We start from the raw sequence: 21,640 nt of genomic DNA, 5'->3' as shown, positions 1-21,640 counted from the left end.
CACTGTCTGTAAAACACTGACAATCACAACTACTGTATATGCTATTGTGTATTTCATCTGATTGCAGGCTGTTTTAGTCATTATATCATCATTATTATTATACAGGATTTATATAACAACAATAGTTTGCACAGCGTTTTACAAAATGAGGGTAGACAGTACAGTTACAATACAGTTCAATATAGGGGGAATCAGAGGGCCCTGGTCATTAGAGCTTACAATCTATGAGGGAGGGTCAAGTGGTACAAAAGGTAATAACTGTGGGGGATGGGCTTATGGAGAAAATAAAAGTACAGTTGTTAGGTGAAGGCAGGATAGGCATCTCTAAAGAGAATGGTTTTCAGGGATTGCCTAGAAGTAAATAGAGAAGGAGATAGTCAGACAGATTGAGGTAGGGAGTTCCAGAGGATGGGAGAGGCTCTGGATAAGTCCTGGAAAGCAGGAGTTCTTGGGAGGAGCGGAGAGAACAATTTGGTTGGTATTTTGAGACTAGGTTAACCACTTGCCGAACCAGCTGCCACAGTTTTACTGTGGCAAAATGGCATGGCTGGGAGAAACGACGTTATGTTACGTCACTTCGCCTTGTGGCCACTAGGGGCGCGCGCCCGCTGCTCTCCCCCGGAGCCAAAGCGAGTGCCCACGGTCACGATCACCGCTGGGCTCCTGCGATTGCTGCTGACACACCGAGAATCGGGATCTGTGTGTGTAAACACACAGTTTCCAGTTCTATGAGGGGAGAAGAGAAAGATTGTCTGTCCATACAGAGTATGAACAGTGATCTGTCATCTCCCCTACACAGTCCCCTCCCCGCTTCAGTTAGAACACACACTAGTGAACACAATTATCTCCTTGTTTGCCCCCTCGTGTTAACCCCTTCCCTGCCAGTGACATTTTTACACTAATCAGTGCATTTTTATAGCATTGTGTCCGCCATAATGTCGCAGTCCAGATAAAAATTGCAGGTCACCGCCATTACTAGTAAAAAAAATAATAATAATAAAAATGCCATAAAACTATCCCCTATATTGTAGACGCTATAACTTATATGTGCAAACCAATCAATATATGCTTATTGCGATTTTTTTTTACCAAAAATATGTAGAAGAATACATATCGGCCTAAACTGGGGAAAAAACATTTTTTTATATATTTTTGGGGGATATTTATTATAGCAAAAAGTAAAAAATAATGCTTTTTTTTCAAAATTGTCGCTCTTCTTGTTTACAGCGCAAAAAATAAAAACCACAGAGGTGATCAAATACCACCAAAAGAAAGCTCTATTTGTGAGAAAAATGGACATCAATTTTGTTTGGGTGCAACGTCGCACGACCGCGCAATTGTCAGTTAAATCCACGCAGTGCCAAATGCTCTGGCCAGGAAGGGGGTAAAATCTTCCGGGGCTGAATCAGTTGATGATGTAGCTGGGGTCAGAGCTGTGGGTGGCCTTGTAAGTAAAAGGAAAAGCAGCATCTAGAATGGTTAAACAGAGGGTAAAAACGCAATTTGACACACAAAAAAAAAAACAAACAGAAAATTATTTAATGCATTTCCATAATTATTCAATAATTTTTTTTTCCAGTCCTTATTTAGAAGCTATTTTTCACTGCTCATTTCATAAACCTAAAAAAAAATAGGCACCTCTATTCTATCATTTACAATGTAACCACAGGATCAACATGCTACAATGTTAAACCAGGAACAAGTGCAAACTCCTGGTAAAACGTATTTGGATTGATAGGTTAAAAATGTTAAAGCTGCAAGGCGCTACTTTGTTTCATCCATTGATGTTAAAGTACCGTGACAAAGAACTATACTAATGCCACTATTTTACTAGATATCTCTATTTATAAGTGAACAAAGAACAGACACTGAGAATTATTTTGTATCATTGGTACAGGTCGAGGGTTGTAGGTTGTCTCTAGCCACTTAAGGACCAGCCCTGTTTTGGATTTTAGGTGTTTACATGTTTAAAACAGTTTTTTTTGCTAGAAAATTACTTAGAACCCCCAAACATTATATTTTTTTTTTCTAACACCCTAGAGAATAAAATGGCGGTCAATGCAATGCTTTTTTTTCGCACCGTATTTGCGCAGCGGTTTTATAATGTAAATTGTGCCGGGGAGTGACCCCCTGTGGTCAGTGTGCAATGGGGCAGCCGCTTGGCACAGGACCCGCAGCGGTCATTTTAGCAGAGCTGACTGCCACAGTGACTCCACCGCATTTTCCTCAGGTATGAAATATGCACATTTACATTGCTCCAAGCTGGACCATTGTAAGCATGCAATTAGGATCATACCTGGAGTTCAACTTTTATGCCCTGTACACACGGTCGGATTTTCTGACGGAAAAAGTGCGATCGGATTGTGCTGTCGGAAATTCCGATCGTGTGTGGGCTCCACCGGACTTTTTCCGTTGGAATTTCCGACACACAAAGTTTGAGAGCTTGCTATAAAAATTTTCCGACAACAAAATCCAATCGGTTAAATTCCGACCATGTCGTACACAAATCCGATGCACAAAGTGCCACGCATGCTCAGAATAAATTAAGAGACGAAAGCTATTGGCTACTGCCCTGTTTATAGTCCCGACGTACGTGTTTTACGTCACCGCGTTCAGACCGATCAGATTTTCCGACTTTGTGCGACCGTGTGTATGCAAGACAAGTTTGAGCCAACATCCGTCAGAAAAAATCCATGGATTTTGTTGTCGGAATGTCTGATCAATGTCCGATCGTGTGTACAGGGCATAACTGTTGGTAAATAGGTCGTATAAAAACAGCCAAAGCATTTCAGGAGCCAAACCACCCCCCTGCCTCATAGCTACAAGAACAAATATAAAACATTATCATAATGATTTCCACGTTTGCATGCATATAGGTATACACTCCTAGTTATGCCACAAAGACCTAACATAATTATAATTAAATGAAAGCATTGAAATGTCATAATCCCAAGAAATATGAGATTTATAAGTACAGAAAGGTTAAATGATGTATATAACAAAAATGCAAAATGAACATAAAAGTAAAAAAAATATAAAATTATATATAAAATTGTGTAAAAATAAAACGTACGTAAAAAAAATAATGTCCTAAAAATGCTAAAAAAAAAAAAAACAGTGCAAAACCAAACTGTTGAATTAAGACTAACAGCTTAACATATTTTTTCCATAAAAGTATTTATTTATTCAAAGTAAAAGTGACAATAACAGCTTAACATATTAGCATGTTTACTCATCATTAGACATGTGCACTGCCAAAAAAAATTTTCGTTTTCATTTTCGTTTCATTCGTATATTTTTCTTTTCGTTTTTCGGGTCATTCGTTATGATCGCAATTCGTAATATCGTACATTCATATATTCGTACATTCGTACATTCATACATTCCTAAAGTCGTACATTCGTAAATTCGTACATTCGTAAATTCGTACATTCCTAAATTCATACATTCGTAAATTCGTACATTCGTAAATTTGTACATTCATACATTCGTAAATTCGTACATTCTGAAATTTGTATATTCGTAAATTCATTCATTTGTAAATAGGAAAATTCAGAAATTTGTAAATTCAAAGTTTGGAAATCCAAAAACCCGAAAATTCGAAAATCTGAAATAGTAACTAACTATTAAATTATAGGTATTGTAATTTCCTTTCAAATTTGTCTGTTAGTGAACTTAACAAATATGAATTTATCCGAAGTTACGAATCATCCGAAATAATGAATGCTGCATCTAAACAAATGGAACAGAACAAATTAATAATAAATAATAATAATAAAAAGTTTTTATTATTATTATTGTTATTTATTATTATTAATTCATTACATTCCATTCGTTTAGATACGGCATTCGTTATTTCGGATAATTCGTAACTTCGGATAAATTTGTATGTGTAACGTTCACTAACAGCCAAATTTGAAAGGAAATAACAATACCTATTATTTAATAGTTAGTAATAGTTCAGTTATTATTAGTTAATTATTATTTCAGATTTCTGAATTTACAAATTTACTAATTCACTAATGTACGAATTTACAAATGTACAAATGAATGAATTTACAAATGTACGCATTTACGAATGCAAGAATTTACGAATGTATACATTTTTCGAATATTCAAATTTATGAATATTCGGAGAAATTCGTTAAACGGGTTTTCATTATTTCGGATATTTCCGAATTAACAAATTTGTTGAAATTCGGAACGAAACGAATTGCACATGTCTACTCATCATATTGAAGATAAGGAGCCAGGAGGTTTCCCTTCCACACTAAAAGAAGATGGGCTGTTTGTAAAGTTAAAAAATAAAAATAAATAAAAAAAGAATTCTTCCCCCTCTAAGTCAGAACCCATAGTGGCATTTAAAGAACATTTACATTTTTCTTTTTCTTACAAATAATAATACCCACAGCTATTTTTACTAAAAAATAGTATGGGGACATCTTCATCCAGGGAATTGAACTCATTGCTCTAGTAGTATCAGTAAGGGTTTTTTAACCCCCATTTGTTTGAGCCTCTGAATCAAAACTTCTGAAGCAATGAGAGGATGAACTTGATGGTTAAGAGTTTGTTTCAAACTAATAAACGATGTACTGAGGTAAAGCAGTCATAGGCATCCATTCATGACCCCTTCTGAAAAAGCTAGTTGCTTGTCATTATGATCCTCTGTCCTTTGGTACTTTCAGTGCCCATATATACTATACTACCAAAAGTATTCTGATGCCTTCCTTTAAACGCAACTTTAATGGAATCCCAGTCTTAGTCCGTAGGGTTCAATATTGAGTTGGCCCATCCTTTGCAGCTATACCAGCTTCAATTCTTCTGGGAAGGCTGTCCACAAGGTTTAGGAGTGTGTCTATGGGAATGTCTGACCATTCTTCCAGAAGAACATTTGAGAGGACCGGTACTGATGTTGGAGAGAAGGCCTGGGTCGCAGTCTCCGCTCTAATTCATCCCAAAGGTGTTCTATGGGGTTGAGGTCAGGATTCTGTGCAGGCCAGTTAAGTTCCTCCACCCCAACTCACTCATCCATGTCTTTATGGATCTTTCTTTGTGCACTGGTCCAAATCATTTGGTGGAGGGGGATTATGGTGTGGGGTTGTTTTTCAGGGGTTGGGGTTAGGCTTGGCCTCCTAGTTCCAGTGAAGAGAATATTTAAGAGGTTAGCATACCAAGACATTTTGGACAATTTCATGATCCCAACTTTGTGAGAACAGTTTGGGGATGGTCTCTTCCTGTTTCAACATGACTGTGCACCAGTGCACAAAGCAAGGTCCATAAAGACATGGATGAGGGAGTTTAGGGTGGAGGAACTAGACTGGCCTGCACAGAAACCTGACCTCAACCCGATAGAACGCTTATGGTATGAATTAGAGTGGAGACTGCAAGGCAGGCCTTCTCATCCAACATCAGTGCCTCACAAATGCGCTTCTGGAAGAATGGTCAAACATTCTCATAGACAAACTCCTAAACCTTGTGGACAACCTTCCCAGAAGAGTTGAAGCTGTTATAGCTGCAAAGGGTGGGCCAACTCAGCATTGAACCCTACGGACTAAGACTGGGATGCCATTAAAGTTCATGTGCATGTAAAGGCAGGTGTCCCAATACTTTTGGCAATATACGGTATATCTTTTTGAGAGGCTGAAATGTAAATGAAAAAAAAAATTTGACCCATGTTCATGTTTTCTGAGCTGATGCGATTGGGTACTTTTACTGGATATTTGATCCCTTGTTTAGATCATCTAGCGGTGGATTTGATGTGAAGGTGGAAGGACTCAGTATATCTGTAGGACTAAAGCTGGGCAGTGATGGAGCCGGCAGACCAACGATAGCTCCCTCGGATTGCAGCTGCCATATCTCGAATGTCAATGTCCATATATCAGGGAAGTTTGGGTAAGTTGTTCATTATTTTTATTATAATTATTAATATTGATATGCACAGAAAGGTGTATGGGATTATTTAAAAAGAACCAGAATGTACATTTTAGGAAATTCCCTCATGCACACTTGAGCTAAAAAATGCTGCTTTTATAGGCGTTTGAACTCTTTTTTTTCTCTGCCTCTGAACTCCCCTCCATGTTAAAGTGATACTAAAGGCTTAATTTTTTTTTTTAATAACAAACATGTTATGTTTACAGTACCTGCTCTGTGCAAGGGTTTTGCACAGAGCAGCCTCCTCTTCCCAGGTTCCCCCATTGGCGCGCTTGGGCCTTCCCCTCTGCAAAGTGACCCCATAGCAAGCCACTTGCATGCTTGCTCCCGAGTCTCTCTCTGTGTGTCCAAAAAGACACAGAGAAAGGGGTTCAGCCTCATCCCCGCTCTAGGGTTGCCACCTTTTCTTCAAGTCAAACCCAAAACTTTAGAGGCGCACAGCAATTTTTTACATCTGAATGCACAGAGTTTATCTTTACATCTGAACACGCAGAGTTCCCTTACTCTGCAGACTCGAACACTTTAGCGGCGCACAGCAATTTTTTTTTTAATAGTATAAACTATACATATATTTTTCTATTAAATAACATTTCTAATCATATAAATTTAATAACAAGAGTCCCCCTTTACATCAGAGTCCACAGAGTTCCCCTTTTACATCTGAACTTGCAGCGTTCCCTATCACTGTAAGAGGGGACTCTGCAGACTCTGATGTAAGGGAGAACTCTGGGGACTCTAACATAATGGATGCTCTGGGAACCCTGATTTAAGGGGGATCACTGAGAACTCTGATGTATGGAGAGGACTCTGATGTAAGGGGGAACACTGAGAACTCTGATGTATGGAGAGGACTCTGATGTAAGGGGGAACACTGTGGCCTCAGGTGTAAAGGGGAACTCTGATGTAAGGGGTGCTCTGAGAACCCTAATTAATCTTAGTGTACTCTCTCAGAGGCAGGAGAGAGAAGGGGGGAGACTTCAGTCACAGACAGATGGATGGACGGTGAGCTCACTCACCCCTTGGCAGTCAGCACCTCTCATTCAGATGTATCTGAGGCTGCTGGGCTTCAAATTTCTGCCCCCATTTTCCTTTTCTGAGGCACAGCACTGGGTAATGGAGTGTGAGCAGGCACCAAGGCCCATCCCTCTGTATCTGCCCACACTCCAATCCCTGGCACTGTGCCTCCTATCGGCGGAAGGAAGAGAAGCAGATTGAGCCCTCTCTCCTCTCCCATCTGTATGTGGGGGGATTGTTAGTGTTGGCTTTGGGCAGTGTGAAAGAGAGCGTAACAGACACTCTCAGCTTAAACAACTACAGCCAGCAACTGCTGGGAGGCCATAGTCCAGTCTGAATAATGTGCCCGGGTTTCAGGCAGTTTGAAACTCCGGAGGCGTGATTCCAAACCCGAACTGTCCAGGTGAATCCCGGACAGGTGGCAACCCTACCCCACTCCCTCCTCACTGGCTGTGATTGACAGTCGCAGGAGCCAATGGTTACCGCTGCTGTCTCTGAGCTAATGAGGAGAAAGGGAGACGGGACAGCAGTCGTCCCTGTGCACATCGCTGGATTGGGATCGGGGTCAGGTATATGTTAGGGGGGCTGCGGAGGGAGCTGCATATTGAAGGTTTCTTTTTAACCTTCATTTATAGAATGCATGAAAGTAAAAAAACGTCAGGCTTTACAACTACTTTAACCTATGTGTCCTATGCACAGTATAGGCATTTTCGCGTGTTAACGATAGGTGCTTTTAGCACTTGAGCATTTTCTCATTTCAATGCGCCTCCCACAGGGCCGGACTGACAACTCATGGGGCCCCTGGGCAATAGGAGATTATGGGGCCCCCAGGCAATCAGAGATTATGGGGCCACACAATATACACACACACAGAATACACATACATGTACACACAGTATACACAGACATGTTTCTATTGGCTGAGAAGGTACTGAAGAGGTGGGGCAGCTATAATCTTGGGATTTTTAGACCAAAAGGAGACAGATGTCAGATGTCAGACAGATGTAAAAAAAACACAGATTTTTACATACTGTCCCTGGTTTTACTGAGGCTGGCAACCCTGATGGGGCCCCCTAGTGGCTCAGGCCCTCGGGCAGTGCCCGAGTGGCTCAATGGTCAGTCCGCCCCTGGCCCCCCGATGATGCCCTGCTAGGCTCGCCCCCTCCATCTTTACTGAATGAAAGGCTTTGCCTCCTGGGATATGTGACTTGTATATCCCAGGATACAAAGGCAGGACAGCTCACGTCATTCGCCTAGGTGAATGACGTACAAGGGTGGGGGTGGAGAGGAGGGATCATGTTTTAGAGGGTGAAGATTTCTGCAATATATGTTGATTTATTAGGTATGTGCCAGAAATCCAGTAAACTCCGAACTTGCTGTAGTAGGCTGACAGGGTTGTCTCTACTGCACTGAAATTATAACCAGTGTTGTCAGCCCTGTCTAAGTTCTCCTCCTCTGGATTACAGAACCCCCCCCCCCTTATGTTATGGAGATGAAGAAGAGAGATATGCAGTGTTCTGTAGTCCAGCCAGGGAATACTCATACAGGGATGAAAGCACAGCTAGGAAGGGGCTGCATTGTCACCTCATACAGGAAATTAGGAGCCAGTGGCGGCTGGTGCTCAATATTTTGTGGGGGGTGGTAAACAAACCTCCCCCTCCCCACGGGAGATGGACGGCGGAGATCAGTGCCCCCCTCACCCGTGGGGCTGGTGATAGACGGTGGTGAACAGTGGCCTTGCCAGTGCTGCTCCTCGCTCCAGCTTGCCAAGGGCAGAGCTGGGGCCATTGCTTATCCTCCCGGCCAAACAGGAAGTGAGTCCTGAGACCCGATTGGATGGGAGTCCTAAGACTCCCTGGCCAATTAGGTCTCAGGACCTGCTTCCTGATTGGCCGGAAGAAGAATCAGGTAGACGTTAATGAATAATAGTTCGCTAATGTCACACAACTGGGTGGGCTTAGGACACAGTGCTCTGCGCCCCGAGCCCACCCTTTTTTGAAGCCAATTAGAGCCTCAGGCTCTAGTCATGTGCTTAAAAAAAAAAAAAAAAAAACCTTTTGAAATCCATGCATCCGGCGCCCTGCATGCAGATTAGGAGCCTGGCACATGGATTAGGGGGGCGACGCCCCTAATGGATGGCCATCACAGTTAGGAGCTCACTGGATTTCTAAAAGGATCAATGTGAATTTTTCTAACAGCATTTTTAAACAGACAAAACATGAGGAATATGTGCATTTATTGCAAGGACGTACTGTATGTGATTTTTTATTTTTCCCTTGACATACACTTTAAAGCTTGTTGAAATCCTTTACTGTTAAGTGGGAGAAGGGGAACAGGCATAAAGTACTTTTCTGTCTTCTCTATTGCAGCTGGCTGATCGATCTTTTCAAACACAATGTTGAAAAGGCATTAAGAAGTTCTATAGAGAAGCAGGTAACTATGAATATTGCTCTGACTATTAAAAAAGCGCAGCAAAGTGTGTTTATATTTGGTCTCTGTCTAACTACAGCCTTACACTAGGCTGTTCACAGCATAGAAGCAAAGCGACTAAGCATAAATGTAAGGCAATGTACCACCTGCTGGCAGTAGTAGTATAAATAAAATATTCATATGTTATTATTTATCTAACAAAAATGAAAAGCAAAAATAATTTTAAAATGTACTTTTTTTTCCTGAACACCAAAAAAAAGTTATATACTTTGTGAGGGGTTAGCTCGGCAGCGGGTGTGTGTGACCCCCTGGATGGGTTCACCACACAAAAACAGGCACAGCAGACAGCTTGGTAGGTGAAACAAAAAACAAAGGTGCGGTTTATTCAGACTAGATGCATTGAAAAAAATAACAGAAAAACAAAAAGAAACATGAAAAGAAATCCTGGTCAGCTTGACCGCTTACTACACACGTAGATTCCCTAACTAACAACTGGGTGCAGCCTTGTGCTGCCCCAGACCCTATCTCTCTTTGAGAAGTTTTGCCACACAGGCGTTAACTCACCGCAAAGCTCAGATACCACACTCCCCAGTCTACACAATCACAGAACTGGTTCCAGGATGGAGCATCTCCCTAAGCCCGCTGGGGTGTTTTCTATAGGTCTTAATGAGCCCACTTACTTCAGCTGGGCTCATTAACTCTTCCCCTGCAGGACTCCCAGCACTCCCCCTAGTGGTATAAGTCAGCATAAAGCCTGAATCTAGGGCATACATATTTTCCATCCTGGATGCAACCAGGTGATTTTACCTGCCTGCTGTCACATACCCCCCCCTCTTGTTTCAACCTTGGGGTTGGAACACACGCAGTCAGGCACGCATGTACTCGAGACAAAGCATCCACATTCCCCATTTTAACGCCAGGGCGATGCTTTACCGTAAAGTTGAATTCCTGTAGGGCCAGGAACCACCTATTTATCCTTCTATTGGTCTCCTTGTTTTGAGCCATCCACTTTAAAGGAGCGTGATCAGTTACCAGGTCAAAGTGCCTACCTAATAGATAGTACCGAAGGGAATCTAGAGCCCACTTCACAGCTAAACACTCCTTCTCAATTGTGGCGTAATTTACCTCATGGGACTTCAATTTCCTGCTGAGGTAAATGACTGGGTGCTCTTCCCCGTTCCAGACCTGGGACAACACTGCTCCCAACCCAACGTCTGATGCATCAGTTTGTACAACAAAGTCCTTAGAGAAGTCTGGGGAGTACAACACTGGCTGGCTACATAAGGCGGTTTTTAATGACTGGAATGCTGCTTCAGCCTCTGGGGACCATTTGACCATGACAGACTCTTTCCCTTTTGTCAGGTTGGTGAGGGGCACAGCCTGAGAAGCAAAATGGGGGATGAATCGCCGATAATAGCCAGCGATTCCCAGAAAGGCTCGTACCTGTTTCTTGCTGTTGGGACGTGGCCAACTCTGTATGGCCTCAACTTTATTGACTTGAGGCTTTATCACTCCCCTCCCAATAGTGTACCCCAGATATTTGGCCTCCTCCTGTCCAATGGTGCACTTCTTTGGATTGGCTGTAAACCCAGCTTCCCGTATGGAGTCTAAGACTGCTTGCACTTTTGGCAGATGTGAGACCCAATCTGTGCTATGGATAATCACATCATCCAGGTAAGCTGCAGCATACTTCTGATGGGGCCTCAGAATTTTGTCCATTTTCCGCTGGAATGTTGCAGGTGCATTCTGTAACCCAAACGGCATTCTCTTGTATTGGAACGCCCCATCTGGGGTTACAAACGCCGTTTTCTCCTTGGCCGACTCGGCCAGGGGAATTTGCCAATACCCTTTGGTGAGATCGAGAGTTGTCATGTATCGGGCTGTTCCCAGCCGGTCGATCAACTCATCTATACGCGGCATGGGGTAGGTGTCAAATTTTGTAACTTTATTCAATTGTCGAAAATCGTTACAAAACCGCCAGCTCCCATCTGGTTTGGGCACTAGTACGATAGGACTGGACCAGTCACTCTGGGACTCCTCTATCACACCCAATTCCAGCATCCTTTGAACCTCCCCACGTATTGCCTCCCGTCGGGCTTCTGGTATTCTATAAGGTTTTAGTTTTACCCTTTCTCCTGGCGGGGTAATAATATCATGCTCTACGCCAGAGGTTTCTCCCGGTAGCTCAGAGAAAATCTCTTTGTTGCGAAGTACAAACTCTTTAACCTCCTGTTTTTGGGGTTTCGATAAGGAGACTGCGATTCCAACCTCAGGAACAAAGCAATCAGACTGGACCGGTGACAAAGTCTCTGCGACTAGGGATTCCCTATCCCTCCAGGCTTTCAGCAGATTGACGTGATATACCTGTTCCGGCTTTCGCCTTCCTGGCTGTCTAACCCTATAGTTCACCTCACTCACTTTTTCGAGAACTTCGTATGGACCTTGCCATTTGGCCATGAATTTGCTTTCAACCGTAGGGACTAGCACCAATACCTTATCCCCTGGGGAAAAAGTACGGGTCTTGGCCCCACGGTTGTACACTCTCTGCTGTGCTAACTGCGATTGGGCCAAATGTTCCTTTACGATTGGCATTACCTGTGCAATTCTATCTTGCATCAGGGCGACATGCTCAATCACACTCCTGTGGGGAGAACTCTCATTTTCCCAAGTTTCCTTGGCGATATCCAGCAGTCCTCTTGGGTGTCTCCCATAGAGTAACTCGAAGGGTGAGAAACCCGTAGAGGATTGGGGTACCTCCCTAATGGCAAACATCAAATAGGGTATTAGACAGTCCCAATTCTTTCCATCTCTATCCACCACCTTCTTTAACATTTGTTTTAGGGTTTTGTTGAATCTTTCAACCAACCCATCTGTTTGGGGGTGATACACAGACGTACGTAATTGTGTCACTTTGAACAACTTGCATAGTTCTTTCATAACTCGGGACATAAAAGGTGTACCTTGGTCCGTAAGCAGTTCCTTACAAATACCCACACGGCTAAAAACAAGTGATAGTTCTTTGGCTATGGTTTTGGCCGAGGTATTTCGAAGAGGAATCGCTTCCGGATAACGGGTGGCATAGTCCATTATAACCAAAATGTACTGATGCCCCCTAGCGGACTTCATTATCGGACCTACCAAATCCATTGCGATCCTCTCAAAGGGGATCTCAATGATAGGAAGAGGTACCAGCGGGTTACGGAAATGTGGCATAGGTGCCGATTTCTGACACACAGGGCAGGAGGAACAATAATTTTCTGTTTCCTTCATGACCCCAGGCCAATAGAATCTCTGCAATACTCTCTCTCTGGTTTTCTCTGTCCCCAGATGACCTCCAAGAATGTGCCCATGGGCCAATTCCAACACCAACTTCCTGTAAGGTTTGGGCACCACAAGTTGCTCAACGGTTTCTTCTGCCCTTTGAGCCACTCGATACAGTAGGTCCCTTTCCACAGTGAAGTACGGGTAAGTGCAAGTTTTTTCTGGGTTCACTAACTCGCCATCTATTTTCACCACATTCTCCCGTGCCTTTATTAGGGTGGGGTCTTTTAACTGTTCTGTGGCAAAATTTTCCCTGTGAACCTCAAGATCTGAAAATTCCACAGACGGCATGTTTTCATCTGAGGATGTTGGCTCCTCCCCATTTTCTCGAGTTTCCCCTGCCAATACCGACAAGGGAAATTCTGGAGAGTCCTCACCACTCTCAGAGGAATTCTGGTCATCATCTTTCTGGTCTATAGGGGCACCAGTGGGGGGCTCAGGACAATCCCAGAGTTCCCAGAACATTGGAAAATCCCTTCCCACAATGGCATCATGTGGTAAGTGAGACACCAACCCCACCTGATGAGAGAGGTTACCTTTGTGGGTCTCAAAAAACACTGAAGTTACAGGATACTCTCGGGTGTCCCCATGCACACAAATAACAGCCACCTTGTTATTCCCAGAGACCACTGTAGTAACTAATTCAGCCTTTATCAATGTCACCAGGCTACCTGAATCCAGCAACACATCCACATTTCTACCATTAATACACATTTTACATAAATGTTTCTCAGGTCCCCGAATGGCAGTACAAGCGACTGTCGCAAACATCGACTGACGTCTGTCCCTTATAAAGTCACATTGCATAGGTTCATCCACAACTGGGCAATTAGCTGAAATATGTCCCTCTTGCCGGCAGCGGTAGCAAATAATCTTTTTCGCTGCCTCTTGCGGCCTGGGCTTCCCGGGCTGCTCCCGCCAGACATTAGGTTGAACCCCCACCTTCTCACTCTCTCCACCCTCACCCCTTGGAGTCATCTTACCCGCCACTGGGGATGGTCTGGTCTTAGGGTGGAAAGTCCGTGAGTCCCTGGAAGAGGTGGTCAGGTTCTCTGTAGCCAAGTACCTCTCAACCAGATCCACAAGCTTATCTGCAGTTTCTGGGTCTCCATGGCTTACCCACTTTTGGATGGAAGTAGGAAGAGCTCTCAGAAAACGATCCATAACAACACGTTCCACAATGTTTGGTGCGGTCAAAGTCTCTGGCTGCAGCCACTTCCTGCTCAGGTGAATGAGATCATACATTTGAGACCTGGGGGGTTTTCCAAGCCGGAAAGTCCAGTTATGTACACGCTGAGCCCGGACGGCCAGGGTGACACCCAGCCGTGCCAATATTTCTGTTTTTAGCACCACATAGTCTTTTGCTTGGTCCGGCTCTAGGTCATAATAGGCTTTCTGCGATTCCCCTGTTAACAGAGGGGCCACAAGTCCAGCCCACTGCTCCTTAGGCCACTTTTCCCTTTCAGCAGTCCTTTCAAATGTGGTCAAAAACACCTCCGGATCATCCTCTCCAGTCATTTTTGTCAGTAAACGGCTCACACCAAAGGATGCAGTATTAGTGGAACCACTTGCCTCACTGGTCTGCGGCCGTTGCTGCATTAATGTCTCGATTTGTTGTTGGAGTCTCTGCTCTTGCTTTTGTAACAGCTCTATGAAGCGGGCCTCAGATTGCTGCTGGGCTTGTTGCTGAGCGTCCAGACTCTGCAGTTGAGCTTTCTGCTGAGCTTCCAGACTCTGCTGCAAAGTTGCATTTGTCCGCTGCTGATTTGCATTTGCTAGAGCCAGCTGTCTCAGTATCTCCTCCATGCTGGCCTTAAAAAAAAAAAACTGCCCCTGCTTCTCCACCAACTGTGAGGGGTTAGCTCGGCAGCGGGTGTGTGTGACCCCCTGGATGGGTTCACCACACAAAAACAGGCACAGCAGACAGCTTGGTAGGTGAAACAAAAAAACAAAGGTGCGGTTTATTCAGACTAGATGCATTGAAAAAAATAACAGAAAAACAAAAAGAAACATGAAAAGAAATCCTGGTCAGCTTGACCGCTTACTACACACGTAGATTCCCTAACTAACAACTGGGTGCAGCCTTGTGCTGCCCCAGACCCTATCTCTCTTTGAGAAGTTTTGCCACACAGGCGTTAACTCACCGCAAAGCTCAGATACCACACTCCCCAGTCTACACAATCACAGAACTGGTTCCAGGATGGAGCATCTCCCTAAGCCCGCTGGGGTGTTTTCTATAGGTCTTAATGAGCCCACTTACTTCAGCTGGGCTCATTAACTCTTCCCCTGCAGGACTCCCAGCACTCCCCCTAGTGGTATAAGTCAGCATAAAGCCTGAATCTAGGGCATACATATTTTCCATCCTGGATGCAACCAGGTGTTTTTACCTGCCTGCTGTCACAACTTATATTTACTGTCTATTGTGATATCGGGGAACTGTCCTTATTTTCAAAAAACAGACTGAACAAAATAGCTTCTTGTCAGCATAAACAACGTAAAATGCTCCATAGCTGGTATACAAAAACAAAACTAGAGCTCACCAGTAACACTTGTCCCTTAACAGGGTTTTAAAGTTCCCACCTGTTCCAGACGTCTGGAAAGGTCACAATAGCCCAGCAGGGTCTCAGCTGATCAACAGCCTACAGCGCTCTCTCAACTTTATGCTATTTCAACACTATACCTCATAGACACCTGCTGAGTGCTTTCTGGCCCTTTCAGCCCTCTCCAAAGGAGAGGACCACAGTACCCGTAGTCATGGTTGGAGGCTCTTTCCCACCCAAGATGTCTCAGAACCTCTGAATTCCGTGCTCCATATATTGTAAGGACCTGGGGTAAATGCCATTCAGTTTTCCCCTTTTAATGGATCACCCCATAACCCCTCACCCTGCATAGGTGAGGCATTCTGAGTGCTTCATCCTGCTACCTGTCATCCCCTTATAGGGACCACAACCAAAACAAATTGGACGCATACCTCCCATGTTTTGATTATAGCCAGATATGCAGCAGTGAAAGTGAGCGTAAAGGGTATTGTGATGGACCGCTTGGCAGCCCACTTGGGTGCTTCTGCCAAACAGTGCCTCCTGCCCTCCAAATTCTTTCAGCAGACTGAGAGCTAATACCAGCCCTTTTACCCCAAGCATCGTACACAGATGTTGAAGTAAAACTAAAGGAATGACTGTTGATTGAACAGAAATACAGGTTTTTATACACTTCAAAAGTAGGGTGGTCACCGCATGAACAATAAATATTACCCAAAACATCACACAAAGGTTAGATAATGAGGTCAAGTTGACACAAGACTAATCTTATCATGTAGGAACCTCCAAGAGGATTAGCCGACAGACAGAAACAATAGGTGACTCAGTTAACTCAATTAGCAATGGGAGTTCACACCTAGGAGGCACACAATGGGAGAGACACACTTAACAACAAACATATAACACCTTAATAAACAGATTATAGCAGGAGACCCCAGCATCAGGTTGTATTGAGTTGATTATATTAACATCTAGAACATCTAGGAGGGGTTGAAGCAGTCAATGCTGGATTGAGCATAAAGGCCCCAAATCTGTGTCGTGGTCCTCCAGTTCCCAGAGTCTGTGTGTTTCGGGGAGACATGGACTTGAATCCAAAGTAATACCTCTCCCAGACACACAGCTCCCAAAGAATAGAGTCCCCTCAAATGCCAGGGCCCATAGTCAATAGACAAGAGGCTACCCTGCAGTCCCCTCCAAAAGCCCCTGTCCCTGTTAGGTCTGTCACAGGTATCTCAACCCAAAAAACAAAATGGTGGCACAGATGTGGTGGCTGCACTGTCACTAATCGTACTCACCGAGGCCGAGATGCCGAGAGCGGTTTCGCCTTTGCGACTAAGCGCAGCTCGCCCCCTGGAGTTGGTACAGGGAGGGAAGGGCACGAAGAGGCACAGGCTCCCCAATGGACTGCAGATGACTTGCTTGTGGAGTCTTGGCAGAGAAGAGCCGCTGTGCAGGTACTGATAGGTAAGATGCAGCTGAAGACCACAGGCGGGAAGTCCAGAACCAGGCTGAGGATCAAACACCGGGGTGGTGCTATGGCACTGCAGGATCTGCAAGGTAGGATGACAAGATAAGAGAGTCCAGGTACAAGCAATAGGGTCAGGCTAAGAGACAGGAGACAGTCCAGGTAACAGGCCGAGGGTCAAACACAGGAGATAGGTGGGAATCCGATAAACAGGCCAGGAGAGAGGCAAAGAGAAGTCCAAGGGCAAATCCGGGTCACAACGGGTAATCAAGCAGAGATACAGGACACAGGTTCAGGTAACACAGGAAGCTAAGACAAACCAGCAACTTGTGTGATTCTCTGAGCGCCTTTTATAGGCCGCCCAGGGAATCACGTTGGGTGTGCACCAATGCGCGTGCGCGAGCGCTGTAGCGCCGAGCCGCGAACGCGCATGCGCCGGAACGCCGTTCCGCAGGGAATGCGTGAAAAACGACCGGAACGAGGGCTTCTTCTGACATGCACATTAGTTTTCATTTTCTAAGTTATTTTTTCCCTTTCTTTTCACCTGGTGATCTGACAGTAACACACTTTCTTTCCTAGGGTGACAACACTCACTCATCATACTGCATCCATGGAGGAGCAGTGCTGTCACCCTAGGACGGGACTATAGAACACCACCCCATTTCTCTTCTCCAGGGCATAAGCAGGAGGCAGTGTCAAATTTATAAGGTGTCTAATTGGACAATTGCCCCAGGCACACTGCCAGAAGGGACCCCTATATAGAAATATAAGAAAAAAAAATGTTTGTTTTTTTTTAATTTATCGTAGGAACCAATATTTTGCCTGCAATCATCAGTAAAAGATTTTACTCTGGACTGGTATAATGTATTTGTTTGAAACAAATTGTGGTGGCTCAAGCGAAGCGCTTAGAGCTCTTACACCCTTAGGGAAGGTAGTCTACACCAACTCCATGGTTAATGATTTGTTAGTGAGAAAAGTTGATTACTGAGGAAATTATATGTAAATTGTTGAGTCAGCTATTGCTATCTATAAAAACTAAAGAGTACATAGCAGCATAGCTACGCACTGTGTAATTTGTCTTACCTTAAAATCGATTTGGAGTTTTGTTGGCATGTATTTCATTCAGATACATTACTGATTTCATCTAATTTGGTCATTTGCTGTGTGTTTAAATGCTTGTGTATGAGGGGCTCACTGAACCGAAAGTGGCCTATACCCCCAAGGTTAAAATTTGACCCCCGGGTGAGGTGTTCTGTAGTCCACAGAGAGAGCTGAGAACAATGAGAACTAACTGATAAAAATCAGCAGAGGCATAAAGCACAAGAAAATTATTAACGCAAAAAAATTTTCTGGCCGAATCAAAAGGTAGTTTTTTGCACTTATTGAACAGATTTAAATAAACTCTATCAATGTTATATTTAAATCCAAAAGCAAACATTTATTATATTGTAGCTCAGAGCTAATAAGGCAGTACAGCCAGCCCTCCTATACTGGGCCGGGCCCCATCAGTTCAAAAAGGGGCCCGGCCGGGGCACCTGCCGAGCAGGAGAGCCAACAGTATTGCCTTATTGCTGACACTTGTGACTGGTGTTTAGTGCTGCCGGCTTCTACTATTCTCTTCTTCCTCTGGCTGCACTGCAGGGTAGGGTTGCCACCTTTTCATCAAGTCAAACCTGAACACATTAGCAGCGCACAGAAATTTTTTTTAATAGTATAAACTATACATATATTTTTCTAATAAATAACATTTCTAATCATATGAAGTTAATAACCAGAGTCCCACTTTACATCGGAGTCCACAGAGTTCCCCTTTTACATCTGAACTCGCAGAGTTCCCTTTCACTGTAAGGGGGGACTCTGCAGACTCTGATGTAAGGGAGAACTCTGGGGACTCTAACATAAGGGATGCTCTGGGAACACTGAGAACTCTGATGTACGGAGAGGACTCTGATGTAAGGGGTGCTCTGAGAACCCTGATTTACCTTAGTGTACTCACTCAGAGGCAGGAGAGAGAAGGTTTGTTTGTTTTTCACAAGCTCAAGCTCTCCAGGAGAATGTATCTATTTAAATGAATGAGACAAACCACTTAAACACTGGCAGGGGCGATTAAAGTGGATGTAAACCTGAATTTTTTTTTTTTTTTAATCATACTGTAGAGTATAAGATTTCCTATCATTTGAGCCCAGTCTTGCCACAAAGAGTTAATCCATCTCTGAGCAATCCTCTTTTATTGTACAGTGAGATAAATCTTGACAAACTGAGAAAAACTTTGTCAAATCCTCCCCCTTGCTGTGAGTGACAGGTGATTTACATATCTCGTGCACTAGCCTAAGACATGCATTATTTTTTAGTTCCCACCCCCACTCCTTTCTTCAGCAGCTCTGCAAGGATTGGCTGTTCCACACCTCACCATGATTTGTCATGCTGAAGTCATGTGGTTACTTTCCTGTCTTTTCACTGGATGTTAGAGATCATAGCAGAAGTTCAGTGTTAGAAATACACAGCAGAAAATGCATATTGACAAGGGGAGTGTAGAGGTGGGCGGGGAGTCTACTGACATCATGACTCCACCCACCGAGCTCCAGACAACAGACCCGCCCACAGAATCTGCAGTTTTTCAGGTCTAATAACAGACAGAGGGGAGACATTTGACAGGTAAAGATACATGCAGGAGGCATGTATATCCTTATAGATAACCCCTATGGCAGTAATTTAGAAAGGATGACATTGGGTTTACAGCCACTTTAAATGATTAGCTTTTATTTATTCATGCAAAACCTTTATCCCAAAAGGAAAAAAACTGTTTGCTGTACCTAAATACAAAATGTGAGCCGGAGTTTGGCTTCAATCTGATAATACACTAAAAGTAGAACTATAGGAAATTTGTATTTTTTTTTTATTTTGGCTAAAGTCCCATAGCCAAACAGGAAGTGAGAGGAAATCCCTACAAATTAAGGGAATCCATTGGGGCCCCCAGGTCACCAGAACTAGTGTCCCCATTGAAAGATTTCCTCTCTATTAATTTTCAGGGGACAACCCAATATTTGCGATTTCTTTTCCTTTCACTTTCAATGATAATAGTAAACAGGCCAAATAGAGAGGGTGAATCTACCTAATGAGGACACAGACAGCAATAAAACTTGACAGGTGTTCTAATCCATCTCCACTCTATCCAAAAAAAGTTTTGTCTTTAGTTATATTTTAACACTACCCTCCCCCCCAGACTGACAATCCTGCTGTCTGCTGTGCCTCCAGCGCTCATTCCTCCAGAGCTGTGTCTCACTAATAAGGGAGGTATGGTACTGGTCAGATCACCAGGTGAAAACAGAGTGAAAAAAAGCCAAATAAAAGAAAACAGATGCAGCCACCACATCTAATGATTAGTAAGCTGCATTGTAATACATTTTTTTTTGTTTTAGGTTTAATACCGCTTTAACAAACTAAATGGAAGCAAATATAAAGTAGATGCTGATCATGTTGTTTGATTGATTTGCAGCTTCCATACACATAAACAACAAGATGTTAATGATAACGATGTTAATGAAGGATTTGATGTTCTCCTTTCACCCTTCCTGAGAATGAGTGTTTCAATAAATGACAGCTACTTTTCGGTAGCCATCTTAATGTGCTAAAAACAGTCTAATGAAACTTTCCAACTAGTTTTCAAGCAGTATTAAACCCAAAAGCAAACATTTATTATATTGCAGCCCACCTATTCTTATGTTATAGCTGCATTTGTTTTTCATCTGGTGATCCATCCAGCGAATCTGTTGTTTTTAAAAAGAACAAGCTCTCTTGCAGATGTAGCAGTTAGAGGGATGAGACCAGGGCTTTTTTTCAACGGGAATGTGGAAGAACGCAGTTCCAGCACTGAATATACAGTATGTAATGGCAAGGGTGCTGGGGTGTGCTGAGGGGTCCATTGATGCTGGCTTCTGGGGGATCTAATGTTGCTGAGTGGGAGAATCTATTATTGCTGGGGGGGGGGGTCAATTGTTGCTGGGAGGGATCCACTGTTGAGGGAGGGGTCTATTGTTGCTGGAGGGTCCATTAATGATGGCTGCAACGAGGGGATCTGTTGTTGCTGGGGGGGGGGACTATTGTTTAGGGAGGGATCTATTGTTTCTGTGGGTCTTATATTGCTGGGGGGGGGGAGGCAATTGTTGATGGGATGAGTCTACTGTTGAGGGTGGAACCAAGGAACTGTGCTCAGAGGCAAGGGGTGACTTGGAAGAGGGGAGTACCTGGACCTATTTTCTGTTAAGAAAAACCCTGGATGAGACAAAACATTTACCACTGACAGGGGTGCTTACAATAATCATATTTTATTTATGTAAAAGCTTTATCCAAAGAAAAGGAAAAAAAAAAGTTTGCTAACTGCTTATAAAATATTAGCTGGAGTTTATTTGTTAGTGTATCTAAATTTGCTAGTACATCTAACACTCCTCCCCCAGTTTGACAATGCTGCTGTCCAGGGGCGTTGCTAGGTCTACAAAAGATCTGGGGCTAGAGCCCATAGCAGCGTATTAAAGAAAGTCATACGATTGGACGGGCATACACATGTATATAAAGTAATATACTTGTGTGTGTGTGTATATCCCCAGAGAGCCCCCCCCTTACATCAGGGTCCCCAGAGAGCCCCCTTACATCAGGGTCCCCAGAGAGCTCCCCACTTACATTAGGGTCCCCAGAGAGCCCCTCCTTACTTCAGGGTCCCCAGAGAGCCCCCCCATTACATCAGGGTCCCCAGAGAGCCCCCCTTACATCAGGGTCCCCAGAGAGCCTCCTCCTTACATCAGGGTCCCCAGAGAGCCCCCTTACATCAGGGTCCCCAGAGAGCCCCCCTTATATCAGGGTCCCCAGAGAGCCCCTCCTTACATCAGGGTCCCCAGAGAGCTCCTCACTTACATCAGGGTCCCCAGAGAGCCCCTCCTTACATCAG

The 21,640-nt window shown here is 43.9% G+C and overlaps 1 protein-coding gene across 1 annotated transcript in view; it reads left to right on the top strand.

The window, feature by feature from the left end:
* The window catches only part of LOC141113441 (bactericidal permeability-increasing protein-like), a 67,261-nt gene that overhangs the window by 11,709 nt on the left and 33,912 nt on the right, over positions 1 to 21,640 (top strand). Inside the window, exons 4-5 of the mRNA XM_073606534.1 lie at positions 5,737 to 5,892; positions 9,315 to 9,378. Coding sequence (XP_073462635.1) covers positions 5,737 to 5,892; positions 9,315 to 9,378 — 220 coding nt within the window. The remainder of the gene's footprint in view (positions 1 to 5,736; positions 5,893 to 9,314; positions 9,379 to 21,640) is intronic.

Source organism: Aquarana catesbeiana, linkage group LG12 (assembly GCF_042186555.1).
Source record: "Aquarana catesbeiana isolate 2022-GZ linkage group LG12, ASM4218655v1, whole genome shotgun sequence".
Classification (NCBI taxonomy): domain Eukaryota; kingdom Metazoa; phylum Chordata; class Amphibia; order Anura; family Ranidae; genus Aquarana; species Aquarana catesbeiana.
This window is presented reverse-complemented; position numbering and strand designations above follow the sequence as displayed.